The sequence below is a fragment of the Typopeltis vanoorti genome, chromosome 5 (assembly GCF_054136105.1).
Source record: "Typopeltis vanoorti isolate ZY-2024b chromosome 5, IOZ_Tvanoo_1.0, whole genome shotgun sequence".
Classification (NCBI taxonomy): domain Eukaryota; kingdom Metazoa; phylum Arthropoda; class Arachnida; order Uropygi; family Thelyphonidae; genus Typopeltis; species Typopeltis vanoorti.
In genome coordinates, this window is record NC_143553.1 from 82,146,221 (window position 1) to 82,161,129 (window position 14,909).

At 38.3% G+C, this 14,909-nt stretch overlaps 1 protein-coding gene across 1 annotated transcript in view; it reads right to left on the reverse strand.

The window, feature by feature from the left end:
* The window catches only part of LOC150106599 (tyrosine-protein phosphatase non-receptor type 12-like), a 184,579-nt gene extending 169,876 nt beyond the window's left edge, over positions 1–14,703 (reverse strand). Inside the window, exon 1 of the mRNA XM_090393438.1 lies at positions 14,599–14,703. Coding sequence (XP_090249564.1) covers positions 14,599–14,703 — 105 coding nt within the window. The remainder of the gene's footprint in view (positions 1–14,598) is intronic.
* Positions 14,704–14,909: the final 206 nt, after the last annotated feature.

Consider the following 14,909-nt stretch of genomic DNA (forward strand, 5'->3'; position numbering starts at 1 on the left):
TGAAGAAGAGGACGCAATTTGGAGTAAAGTGGATGACAAACAATAGTAAACAGGAATTGCATGCGAAAAAGAGGCTATGGAAGAGATATAAGGAGACAGGTGAAGAGATGCATGAGGAATATAAGACACAGGCCAGAAGAGTGACTAGTGTGGTAAGGAAAGTGAAACTGGAATATGAGAGGAGATTGGCCCTAAGATCCAAAGAAAATCCTAGGGAATTTTTTAGCTATGTGGCCAGTAGGAGGAGAAATGACTGTGGAAGAATGATATTGTGGGATAAAAATGGGAATAGAGTGACTGATGCAGAGGACATAGTGGAATTGTTCAATGAACACTTTATTGGAGTATTTCATCCTAGAGGAGTCAGTTTTAATGCTAGAGGGATAGGACTGGTTCGATGTCTGGAGGTACAGGAGGAGAGTGTGTTTCAGATACTGAGTACTCTGGATGTCAGTAAAGCTGTGGGACTGGATGGTATTTCACCATGAGTTTTGAGAGAATGTGCTAGGGAATTGACAGTGCCTTTAACGTGGCTTTTCAATGAAAGTCTGGCTTTGGCAAAGGTGCCCAGGGAATGGAAGGAAGGTAAGATAGTGCCATTGCATAAGGGTGGTAACAGACTGGAAGTGTCTAATTATAGGCCAGTCTGTGTGTCATCAGTAGTTGTTAAGATCTTGGAGAAAGTAGTGAGGGACCGTATACAGCATTGGGCAGATGAGGGTAATGTTATCTGTGAGAATCAACATGGATTTGTGAAAGGACGCTCTTGTTTTAGCAATATGCTAGCCTTTTATAATAAAATTACAAAAACATTAGATGAGGGAAAGGCATATACTGCAATTTTCTTAGACTTGGCGAAGGCATTTGACAGGGTGCCACATGATAAGCTGATATTTAAGTTGCAGCACATGGGTCTGGATGTCAGAGTGGTCAACTGGATTCAGGATTGGCTGTCTGATAGGTATCAGAGAGTTGTGTATGGTGGAGCAGTTTCCAGGAGACAGAGGGTTACAAGTGGGGGGTCCCACAGGGCTCAGTACTAGGACCTATATTGTTTAACTGTTATATCAATGACATAGCCAGTGGATTGCAGGGGGATATTCAGTTGTTTGCGGATGATGCGAAGCTGGGAAGGATTATTAGTAATAGTGCAGATGTGGTAGCCCTGCAAGAGGATTTAAATAAGCTAGATAGATGGGCAAATGAATGGGGGTGTCAGTTTAATGCAGCGAAATGTAAGGTCTTGAGGTTTGGGAAACATCGATGGGATGCTGCATACTCTATGGGAGGAGTTATACTGGAGGAAGTAGGGGAGACAAGAGATCTGGGGTTGATGATTGATAGAAACCTGAAGTTTAGGGGACATATTGCAAAGGTGGTGAAGGTAACACAGAGGATTGCTGCTATTATGAGAAGGACACTGACCTGCAGAGATAAGAGGGTTATCATTCCATTGTATAAGTCTCTGATCAGACCACACTTGGACTATTGTTCTCAGATTTGGTCCCCAAGATTTGAAGGGGATAAATTAACTGTGGAAAGGATACAAAGACGGATGACAAAGATGGTTTCAGGACTGTACAAGGATAGTTATGAGGAGCGGCTGAGAGAATGTGGACTGCAGAGTTTGGTGGATAGAAGAAGGAGAGGTGATATGATTGAGACTTTTAAACTGTTGAGAGGTGGTTACAGGGTTGACACTGGGGAGTTCTTTCGCTTAGTTGAACAGCGGGAAGGAGTGATGACAAGAGGCCATCCCTGGAAGTTACGAAAGGAAACTGTAAGCAAGAGGGTAAGGAGTGGTTTCTTTGTGTGGAGGGTGGTTGAGCCGTGGAATGCATTACCTGATGGAGTGGTGGGAGCGAGTTTAAAGAGTGGTATGATAGACTTTGTGTTTCTCAGGGGGGGACCTGCCCTCGATGAGTCTTGCCAGACTTTATGTCTTAGGAAGGACCTCCCTCGATGAGTCTTTTGACTCCTTGGAGGCCTGAATAATAATAATAATAATAATAATATCAACTGCCTTAACATCCCATAATGCAAATCATACTTTCATATGGATGTGTATGTTGCTATGCATTATGGAAAAGGTCACTTTTCTGGGTATTGACCCAGGCATGTTCTAACAATATCTATTTAATACTGCAATGAAATGACAAATGCAGCGGAGGCAAGTTCAAGTTCATATGGTATATTTCGGTTTTGCAAATGGTGAGAGAAAGAGAATACCACATTATAAGCTGGTAACTAAAGTAGAACAGATAGAATTATTATTACGGGCAACTCCAAGGAGCCCTTAGACTCATCGAGGGAGGCCCTAAACATCATGTCAAGAACAACTATTCAACATTCACACAGTATCTATCATACTTTGCCTTGAACTCATTCAAGTCATGACACCCACAACAGACTCTGGCAGCTTATTCCACTCATTTACCACTCTCCAAGTAAAAAACCTAGTTCTAACACCCTTGCTAACCACACTCTTGCTCAGTTTCCATGGATGGCCCCTAGTCCTCCCACCACCAGTCAAAATATCCTCTGAGTTAATCTTATAGAAACCCTTGCATAATTTGAATGTCTCAATCATATCACCCCTTTTCCACCTATCAACCAATTTCTGCAACCCACAAATCTTCAACCTGTTCTCATAAGATTCATTCCATAGACCTGATATCATCTTGGTCACTCGCCTCTCCACCTCCTCCCCATCAAGAAGAAATCCTGGCACCCAAATCTGGGCACAGTAGTCAAGATGGGGTCTTATCAAGGCTCGATACAGATGAACAATAACTTGCTTGTCTCTGCTCGTCAAAGTATTCTTCAGTAACCAAGAGTGATTTGATGAGCTGATTTAGCCACTTTTGCAATGCACCCTAAACTTCAACTCCCTATTCACTAACACTCGCAAATTCCTGGCCTTGTCAATCTCCTGGAGTACAGTTCCACCTATGTGGTATACTGCTGTTAATCTTTTCACCCCAAAATGCATAACCATACATTTTGCCACATTAAATTGACATCCATTCTCCTTAGCCCAGTCCTCCAATCTATCCAAATCATCCTGCAAAATTTTGACATCATGTGCATTCACTATTGCTCTACCCAACTTTGCATCATCAGCAAACAAATGAACAGTTCCTCTCAGATCCTTTCCTATATCGTTAATGAACAAATTAAATAGTAATGGTCCAAGAAGAATAGAACCCTGCGGCACACCACTAGTTGCAGGCCGTATTTTGGACTCTACTCCTTAATAAACTACTCTCTGCTATCTCTCCATCAACTGCCTCCCTCCTATCCATCTCACCAACCCTATATCCATCCCCATATGCTGCAGTTTACTGATTAGAATTCCATGTGGTATCCTGTCAAAGGTCTTAGCAAGGTCCAGCAGAATAACTGTAAACCCATTACCCTTATCCAGTTCAGCCGTCATCGTGTTATAAAACATGAGCAAGTTACTGAGGCAAGATCTACCCTTCACAAAACCATGCTGTCCGCCATACAGTATCCCATTTTCATCTATCAGTTCCTGTATTAGAATTAGCTAATGGATTAGTGAACAATCACAAGTTTGTGTGAAAGGGATGAGAGGCATCATAGAAGAAGAAAGTCACTAATGGTGGGCCACAAAGAGGAGGGGGTATATATATTTTAAGGCAAAGTTCAACAAGCTGTGCATGTGACAGTGAGGACTTTCTGCAATGAGTCCATGGAGATAATATGAGATTACAATCATATTATCTCCATGGAGATAATATGATAATAATATGAAATGATAATAAGATTCTCTGTAGCTCTATACAATGAAAAGCTGTAGATAATATCATGATGGTCATACAAAAGATTATACTAAAGTGAACAACTTCAGTTTTCATACTACAAATTCATACAGTTTGTCTTTGATTCAAAATGTTGGGTATGAAGGTTGAAGGTATCATTTTAGGCGAGGCCTCAAGATGTCACCACTAATATACTAAACTATCTCTTAGAAAAATCATTCTTCATCAGTTCTAAGATAATAAAACCAAATAATAAACATGTTCATTGCTTGGTTTCATAAGTTAAATAAAATAAATAAATAATATAAAAATTTGCATTTTAAATTCTCCAAGAACAAGTTTTGCATTGAAATGAAAGAAATCATTATTATTATCAACAGACCAACAAGGAAATCAATACCCATCAAGTGGTCTCAACCAGCAACATCTGTCATGTCATACCTTCAACTTATTTCTGCCTCTTGTTCTTTCCTCCAACTCTCTTGTCTCCATTCTGTGTATTATTTCCTACACTTTAATTTGATAAAACCCCTCAACAATGGTTGTTATCATATTGCCTCTTATCCACCTATCACCCTAAGCTCTGCAAATCAAGGCCTCACATATAAATACAACCATCTCCTTATCTCTACTTGTCAGTAGGTCCATTTCTGTCAAGTTTCCAAAATATTGCACTTATCAACATTAAATGCAACTCATTCTTTCTGATCTTAACATGTCATCACTCTGTATAGCTCTCTCCAACTCTGCATCATAAGCAAACAACTAAACATACTCCATAAATCTACATGAAATATCATTAACAAATAAGTTAAACAGTAGTTGAACTTATTTGTTAATGATATTTCTATCTCTATTATCTGCTTCAACTTGCACAGCAACTTTTAATGCAGCAATATCTTTACAAACCCTTATGAAAATACAGTTTAGAAAAAAGTGGTGAATGTGCTGAACAAGGTAGGCTCATATGTGATGTCTACCTTGACCAGCACATTCACCACTTTTTTCTAAAAATTCAAGTACAATGTTCTTTTTATAAATCTCTGCTGACATCACAGGGAATCCTGTTAACTACTACTACAAACTCAAGTCCTAACCAATTTCTCCAATAACTTAACCATAACTGCAGAAACAGATGGCAATACATAACTGGAAACATCCATTCATAATGATGTTTAATGGTATAAACAACACTAAGAGAGGAAAATATATATATTTATTAAACTCACTTATTAATATTTTATTGGTTTTCTAACCAGCATCATCAGAGCACAATTATAACTGTGACAGGCACACGGCATTAATCTACATAATTGAGAAAAGCAATTTAACACAACAGAACTAATGTGATTACATGGAGCACTCTATGAGTCAGATCCCTTACATGCTTATAACCATCCAAAGTATTGTTGGGTTTTGTTTGTATACTTCCAGGACAAGCTGATTAGTACTATGCCTATAAGTACACTAGTTTCAATAAATTAAGGAAAAAAAGAGAAAAATCACAATATTGCAAAAACTGTATGATGAATTTTTATGCAATTCAGATTTATTTATTCTTATGGCAAAAGGAATACAAACATCTACAGGTGAATGTCCAATCTGGAAAGCCAATCCAGAACCTGATCAGTCACCTTATGAATGTCTTGAAGGCCACCACCATGAAATTGGTGTCTTGGGCAGTCGTTCACAATATGAGTAATCATCTGGGCCATGGGAGAACAATCACAATAAGGGTGGTCTAACAGCCTCCATTTATGTAGTATGTAGCCACATCTGCCCTGGTTAGTTCTGATCCTGTTGATAGACGACCAAAACTTCCTAGGAAGAGTAAAACCAGGCTACGGAGCACAGGGATCTTCTACCAGGAAGCCGTTTGTTGGAAGATTGTTGGATCAGTATTCTCTCCACATGTCAGGTGTTGATGGTAGGGCAGCTGAAGAGAGTTCGTCCATGGACCAGAAAGGCTTTCTAGATTTTAAGCGAAGACTAGGTGGATTTATGAGAGTCTGGTGCAGGGGCAGGAGTGGGTTGTTCATCACTTTATTAAATTCTTTAATCGACATTTGTCTTCTCCGTGTATGTTTGGTGGAGCAATGTTAGATAGGACAGGCAGCCAGGAGAGAGGGATGCTTCTCACTGTCCCACTAATTGTGCACATGGTAGAATTTAGCTGAGTGTCTATAATGTTAATGTGCACACTTCTTTCCCAGACAGGAGCACAGTATTCTGCTACAGAGAATGCAAGGGCTAGTGCAGATGACTTTAGGACTTCTGCACCACAACCTCAGGTTGTTCCAGCAAGCCTGGAAATAATATTGTATCTCATTTTAATTTTGTTCGACAGGTTGGTGATGTGCCTTTTATAGGTTAGGCTTCTGTCCAGGCTCACGCCAAGGTATTTCGGGTGAGGCTTGTGTTCCACAGAAAGAAAGGTTGATTGAGTGTCGATTTGCCTCTGCATTGTTCAGGTGAAATACTGTGGACACAGTTTTTGTTGGATTTGGCTTCAAGTACCACTACTTGAAGTACTCTTCCAGGATGTTCGGATCTGTGTTCAAGGTTGATTCCAGGTTGGCAAAGGAGGTAGATTGATGTAGGATTGCTAAGTCATCGGTGTACATATACTTGCTTGAGCTGGTATGTGGTAAGTCATAAAAGTAGATGTTAAAGTGTAAAGGGGCTAACACAGAACACTGTGGGAGGCCGTTGTGAAGGAATCTGGGCCTCACCAATATGGACCCGGATCTTTCTGGTGGGAGATTGAGACAGCCTTCCCGTGTGCCCCCACCACCACCAGTAGTGTTACCCTGTGGTACATTGCTGGTGCTTCAGACAAAAGAAGCCCCAGAGATGAAGCACAAGTAACATGAAACTAATGTCTCAAACAAGGCATCCAAAGGTACCAAACCTCCTGGACCACTTGCATTAACTATGCAATTCAGTGAAAATCAGTATATGAGATGTAACAAAAATTGTAAATAAATAGTTTAATCCAGTAACAAATGGGTACATGACGACAATGCATCTAAAACAAGAGGTCCAAATGAGCCAAAGTGCCTCAATAAGGAATATGGTTACTTCTCACAGCAATACAGTGCTTACAATGATGTTTCATGCTGTTTATAATGGTGTCCAGGAGATCAACAGAGACATCAGTCAGTCACTCACGGCAGTTGCAACCTGTGGTCTTCTTCACTGTATTTCCAGGATGTTGTTTTTGACTTGGGATTAGTTCCACAGTCTGTAAACCACAGAACAACTCGCATGCAAACACTGGCTACCTCTGCGTGACTCTGACCGGCCTCCAGTCTTACAATGATTTCCCACCTGAATTCATCACTTAAATGACATCTTGTAGCCATATCCAAGAATTTTGCTATCATAAAATATCTTGTTCTCACTCAAGACATAAAAAATGGAAGCACACTCTAAAATGCTCACTCTTAGGCTACGGCTCATTTCCACATACTGCTTACAGCACCACTCATTTGTATATAATAACCAGACTGAGTATCATGTTTACATCATGTATCTGACTTTCATATGTTTCTTCCCTGCATTCCCAAGTTATCGTGATTTTTCTTTTCGTTCCTTAATTTATGGAAACTAGTGTATATACTGTATGTAAATATTTGATTCTCTTGGCCAGTTTGCCAGGAAAAAAACCCTACCACCTCCATATGGAAACCACATAACTCATGTTCACTTGAAAAATCTTGATGAAGGTTCCATGCATCCTAGGATGGAATTCGAACACAAATCTTTCCAACCAAAGGCATCGTTAAAGTTGATCTAGCTATAAATGCTTTTAAGCTAATGGATCTACACTTAATTTTTGAAAAATATTACAGCATGCTTCCAGAGAAAGAAAAAGACTCAAAAGAGGTGACTTACTCTAAATGTCATGATGGCTGTCACATTACACTTTAAATTCATGCAGTCTGTGGACTCATGACAAGCCCTGGCAATGCATTTCAATCATCCAACTATTTTGCAAGCAAAAAAAACCTATTCTCACATGTTTACTTAACAAACCTTTGCTGACTTCTGGTTTCTAATCCATTCACTTTGTGAAAAATTCCTCGATATGAATCTTATAAGCTTTAATAACTTCAAAAACTGTCCAAATCATATCGTCCCTTCTTTTTGTAGGTTCTGCCATTTACATTCTCTAGTCTTGAAAATTACCTGGGTTACATGTTGGTGCACCCTTTCTTGAATGCTTATATTACCACAAAAACCAGGAAACCAAATCTATATATAGTAGTCCAGGCGTGGTGTGTGGTGTGGTGTGATGCAATCAGTCTTATATAAGGAAATAACCATATTGTCTCTACTGCAGCAAGATCCTTTGCCCTTTCCACATCTTGCAGTATAATTAATCAATGCAGTATGCAAGTTGCCATCTCTGAATTCCAAGGTACAAAACCTTACATACTGAGCTGTATACCATTAAATCTATCTACACTCCAAGTCAATTCAAATCCTCCTAAAGGAGGACCTCACCCAACATCAGCAACAATTCTGATAACTCTCTCTCCAACTTGAGATCAGCCAGCAAACAACCGAACTGCTTTCCACTTGCTCCTCACAAAGCTATTTACAATATCATCTACAGATAAATAGAGGAGCAGGTGACAAGAGAGAGAGAGAGAGAGAGAGCTGTAGCATCTCACTTATTATCCTTCTGGTTCTGAACACTGCTTCTCTGGACATAACTGATATTCATCTCTCTCTCTCTCTCTTTTCTCCCAGTCTCATAACCAATCCACCAATCTATTCTCTGACATCTCATCTACTTAATCTTGGACTCACATTCTCTGAAATTAAATTACCACTCCAGAGAGGCTAGCTAGTCTGAAATTTGACAAGTCTGCTTTCTTACCACCACCACCCTAATGCACTACCTTATCATTATAAAACCAAGTCAAGAGGAATGTTAATTCCCTAGCACAATCTTTCAAAGTATATGATTAAATCTTATCCGATCCAAGTGTGCTTTGCATTATGGGATACTAAGGCAACTGATGTGAAGTCAACAGTCTCTATAAACAAGTAGCCTAGTTGTGAAGAGATCGCAGGTGCAAACTTTGTTTGCTTACACTTGCATAAAGGATTAAACAAAAATATAACTTATTTGCAACTTTAACACAGGTTGATATGCCATATGGTTCCACTGCTTTGATACTGCGATAGCAACCTGAAATTCAGAGAACACATTGCAAAAGGCGGTAAAGGTAACCCAGAGGATTGCTGCTATACTAAGAAGGATGCTGACCTGCAGAGATAAGAGCTATCATTCCATTGTGTAAAACCCTGATCAGGCCACACTAGGACTATTGTTTTCATATTTTGGTCCCCAGGATTTGAAGGAGATAAATTAACTGTGGAAAGGTTGCAAAGTCAGATAACAAAGATGGTATCAGGACTGTACAATGTTAGTTATGAAGATTGGCTGAGGGAATGTGGACTGCAGAGTTTGGTAAATAGAAGAAGAAGAGATGATATGATTGAGACTTTTAAACTGTTGAGAGGTAGTTACAGGGTTGACACTGGCGAGTTCTTTCATTTGGTGGAACAGGAAGGAGCAAGGACAAGGGGGGGGGGGGGCTCCTCCCTAGAAATCACAAAACAAAGCCGTGAGCAAGAGGGTGAGGAGTGGTTTCTTTGCTTGGAAGGTGGGTGAACCATGGAATGCACTGCCTTATAAAGTGGTGAGAGCATGAACAGTCAATAAGTTCAGGAGTGGTATGATAGACTTTGTGTTATCTAAGATGAGCCTCCCATGATTTGTCTTTTGACTCCATGGAGGCCTGAATCATAATAATAATTATTATTATTATCATATTTCTGTCCAGCCAGTCCTGAATTCTAATTTTTATCAATTTCTCCAAAATCTTAACCACCACTCCTGATATACTGATTGTACTATAATCACTACAATTATGTAGTGATTACCAACATGGATTCTGCCATTCTGTTCCACAGATGATCTTCTAGCCAACCTCACCCATCTTTGGAGGCAGGCCATGGAAAAGTTTGGAGAAATTCAATTCCAATTCCAAAAAGAAAATTATAGGTGTCTACCATCAAAATTATCAACCTCAGTGCAGTCTAAAGGATCAGACAAATCATCAACAGTCAACTTCTTCAACATCCAGAGAAATATCAACTAATCAGTGACCAATGTGAATTCTCTCAATCAAGATCCACAGCTGATCCCCTTGCCTGCAACATCCACTTCTGGACACATGCCATGGAAAGGTTTAGAGAAACCTGTATTGTTGCACCCAACATTTCCAAGGCATTTGATAGGGTTTTGCATTTAAAAACTGCTCAGAAAATTGACATCTTATGGTCTACCTTCTCTTTGTGACTGGTTTGCCAATTTTCTCGAGTCATTCATTGTGTGTATTGGTGGAAGTAAATATGTTCTCTCTTCATATTTTTTTGACTAATGCAAGTATTCCTCAGGACTGCTATTTTAGCTACCATCTTCTTCCTCATGTAATACATAAAACATTCCATCACTGTCCTCAAATCCAATCTACAGTTTTGCTCATGTCACTCTCTACTCATACAATAAACTTTGCAGTGCTTAAAACATTTCAAGTATCAACATCTACCAGTGCCATAACAAGGGCATGGCGAAAGAGGTGCCCACCACAGGTGCAACTAGGTTTGGGGCGCAAAACGTAAAAAATATAAATAAATAAATAGATATAAAAGTCCGCTATTCTATATATTGTATTTTTAAATTTCGGCAATATGCCACTTTAGACACACAAATTCTGCAACACACTGCAATTCATTTTGATGGGGTGGTTAATAGTAAGTATTTAACATATTACATTCAGTGAAATTTAACTTGTTACATTTAAATTTTTCTAAATTTTTGTCATTTTTGGGTTAGGGGCACAAGTTAGACACCTTCCACAGGCGCTTCATACCCTCGTTACTGTACTGACATCTACAACATCTCTGATCACTATGACATCCATCAATGGGGTAATAGCAATCCAGTAACCTTCAATGATCCCAAAGCACAGTTTTGTCTTTCTCCCTCCCCCTTGCAAAGAGACCTTAGCATTTCTACCCCTATGTTTGATAATGCTTTAATAGTCAAGATCTTCTCTCGCTGACTATTTTCTCTTGACCTCCTGGCTTTGCAGAAAATCACATCACTTCCATAACATCCTTAACTTCCAAAAAATTTGAAACCTGTTTAGCTAAAAATATTCTTGATGCTGTTCAAAAGGGGACAGTTAAGTTCACTGACAACCACTTGCTCAAAGATTCTCTAAGCCACCATTTCAGATAGTGGCTGAAGTTTCTGCACTGTGTCGCTTCTACAGATATTTCAATAGCCACTGTTCTGCAGAACTGACATAAATCATGCCCCCCCCTCCTCCATTTTTGCTAATAACACAAGTAACAACTATTCAACATCCTTTTACAGCTGAACTGCTAACTCACCAAACATACTACTCCCAATCATATCTACAGATTTCTTTGCTAATCTGTTTCTTGACTCCAGAAACATAATCTGTTTCCAGCCCACAAATAGCATCTATTCGCTATAAGACCTTGTGGGGGATGGGGGGAAGACTAAAAATAAGCACTGCCTATTAATGAGATGATGAACTATTACAACAGTAAACTCACACAGTGTAAGCAATTTAAATATACTATTATATTGTTCTATTTATATCTTATTAAAGATTCATTTGCTGATGTTATTACTTTTCTGCACAATACTGACAAAAATTAATGCATCAATAACATTTTCTACCATTCAACACAATTTGAATACCTTAAAAGGTACACAATATAATTTCTTCGTCATGCAATTATACTACATTTGACAAAGATTAGAATAAATGGTGTAAAATTATAATAGGCAGGAATTACAAAAGATGTTTTCAAAGTGCTATAAGCAGCAAAATAAATGAATAAAAATTTATGTTCGATTATTCAGAATTTCTTTCAAGCCAGCCCAACCAATAAGGTATGTTGCTGCTCTGTATTGTATGTAGAATATTAGAACTGTAGAATATTACTTTATTGTATGTATGTATGTATGTATTATTACACGACACCTCCAAGGAGTCCAAAGACTCATCAAGAGAGGGGGCACCTAATCTACAACTCTCTGTCTCCACCACTCAATCTACCAACTACAGCGAATGCATCATCTACACCAAAGCCATCTCCTGCCCACCACCAATACTAGTATTTTCACAGACAATCACAAACATCCATGCCCACAGTGGGATTCAAACCTGCAGCCTTACAGCTGGAGAACCACTCAGCCAACCAGGCCAGAATTCTCCATATAAGACTGGAGACCTTTAGATTCTTCCAGAAACAGATTTTTAAGAGGATAAACTCTTTCGCCTACATGCGAGACTGGTTTCATCAACAGTGAAAAATTCTAAAAAATGTTCTTGCATTTTTACAGAAACTAACCCAAGGCACCTCAATCAAGGAATGTATATTCTTTCAAATGTACTATGCATAATCAGCAGTTGTGTGGAGAGTATAAACTAACAAGCACAATAAAAAAAGAGAAACTGGAATATGAAAAAGAACCAGCAAAACAAGCAAAAAATGCTAGAAAGTTCTTTTATATATGTGACTAGTAGAGAGAGAGAGGTATAGAAGAATGACAATGATCAGTGTGCTAATATGACACATCAACAAAAGAAGAAACATTCAATATCAGTATATTACATACTGATGAAAGGAATGACAATGATTCTTAATTTACAGGCAGAAGGAAAAATGGGAATGGATAAAGTGTTCCTAATGAATAGATTTCAATAATGCTTCAGAATGATATTGATAGGTTGCAATAATGAAGCTTATCATAATTTGTCAGTGCCTGAGTTCACAAACTTGGTCACTTGGTGTGAGAATAAGAGAATGAGGAAACACTAGTAAGTCCAGGGGCAAGTACTAAGGTTACAAGTTATAAGTTACTGAAAGGAGCTTATCTGGATTGTTTGTGACAAGGAAGTGAAGAAAAAAAGGATGACTATAAGAAAACATTAATATTCATGATTATACTAGAACAAAAGTGTATATGAGATGAGTATATCATTTATTGTGTATTCTCTGGCTAGTTTATTCTGCAGAGTAAAAACCTAAGTTTCATGGAGAAAGGATCCTATCATATATAAGGCTACCTAACTCCTAACACACCTTCATCTTCAATAGGCATTCTTTCAACTGTAACATGGGGATACTTGCAAAGGAGTCAGGAATAAAGGAGTGCATAGTAGGTTTTTTTTTATTTATTTATTTATTTTTATGGAAAATAGTTTGCAAATAGAATATGCTGTCAGAACGGATAGTACATACACCAAACATTCAATGAATTTAAAGTAAGTATAACATCCACTGAAAGGGTTGGAAGAGACCTCTCTTGTTCTCAGAGTTGACCTTGATTTCAGAAAAGTCGAACAATAATGATCAGGATCTAGTTAATGGAGGCCATCTATTTTAATCATAAAATTAATTAAGTGGAACTTTATTGTGCAAAAACACGCAAATTATGAAATATAATCCAGGGAAAAATAAATAAAGGTCAGATAATAAAATGCTTCACTTACTTAAAAGAAAGTTATTATATACAGAAACTGTAGAAAGGTGAGTTAGCCAGTCTGATACGAAGGTAAGGGGTTTTTCCATCTGGAAACTCTGGTTTTTCATCCACCAGAACAGGCAAACCGGCCCCATGAACACAAACACACACACATCTACAGACATAGAACACACATACTGGGAGGCATAGGGATAACCTCCTTATCCTTGAGTTAATAGTTGGAAGTTGAAAGTAAAGTCCAAGAATAGTTGGAAGGTTGCGAGTGCCTGTTAGGACCACTGATGATGATGATAATGAAGAAGTCCCAATATCTAATAATGTTGTTGATTTACTTTCTTTACATCATTAGCATGCCAATATTCCTACAAATGTGACTATAATTCACATTTGCCCCTGTTGATATATCATGAAAGGGGGAGGGGGGGCATGTTTATATTTTGAGAAACTTTCCTACATGCCTTGATTACTGTGATGTTTTCCTTCAATTCCAGGTGTGGTGTTCAGATGTTACGTATAAGAACTAATTTTGTTCATATAGGCTTCAACTGTAGACCACAAAGCTAAGTATGCAATTTTTTAACAATGTCTTTTAATCAATGTTTGTAATTACACAAGCTCCTTTCAGAATGTAGGAAGTGGATCCTAATCGGAGACGATTATTATTTACGAAACAAAGGTGGATAAGGCATTCGCTTTCTAACACTTCATTCTTTAGCATACATCTCAAGGAAGATAGCATTTAATTTTACAGCTAAATACTTTACCAAAGTGGTCTTTCTTGGTAAAGGAAACATATCATCACACCAATCCCGTGTGACATTTCTCATATGTTTCCTTTACGTACGGAAGTAGGCGAGCAACAGAAAGGCGCATAGCACAGGTATAGATACCTCTGATTAGAAATATGTCTGGAAGGAAAGGGTGGGGAACTCTTTGTACTATTTAGTTATGGAATATTAAAATTTAAGATATGCTTCTGGTGTCTGATATAAAAATGATTGGTCAAAACTACGTTTACACACGATATCGATAAAGATAAGATACAATCGAATTGCCGAAGTCATTAACGGCTATTCGGAATTATATATTGTGGTGACATTCAACAGTATACTCATGTTTAACTTGGGAAATAATGACGCTGTTAACATTTTTTATATGTAGTTTCGACAGTTTCTGCTTTTCGCTGCTTTTGTCAATGCTTACCTGGAATTCAATTTCGTAGGGGTCTTCCCCTAAACTACGTTTAACTTCAAAAATCTCTACACGGTTTAAAAAATTTCGTAGGATAGTTTTTAGTGGTGTCTTCATGGCTTCAGGTCATGTTAGATATATATGATTCGGAATAAATTATCTTCAGGGAAACCGTCACATCTAAAGAACTGCTTTACTTGGAAATGAAGGTCACGATTTCGTAACCACTCACCATTACTCACTCATGGCATTTTCATTTTTTTTTTTTTTTTTTTACCTTCTCTTTGGTTAGGCAACTACATGTAAAATTCCCATCCAACCGG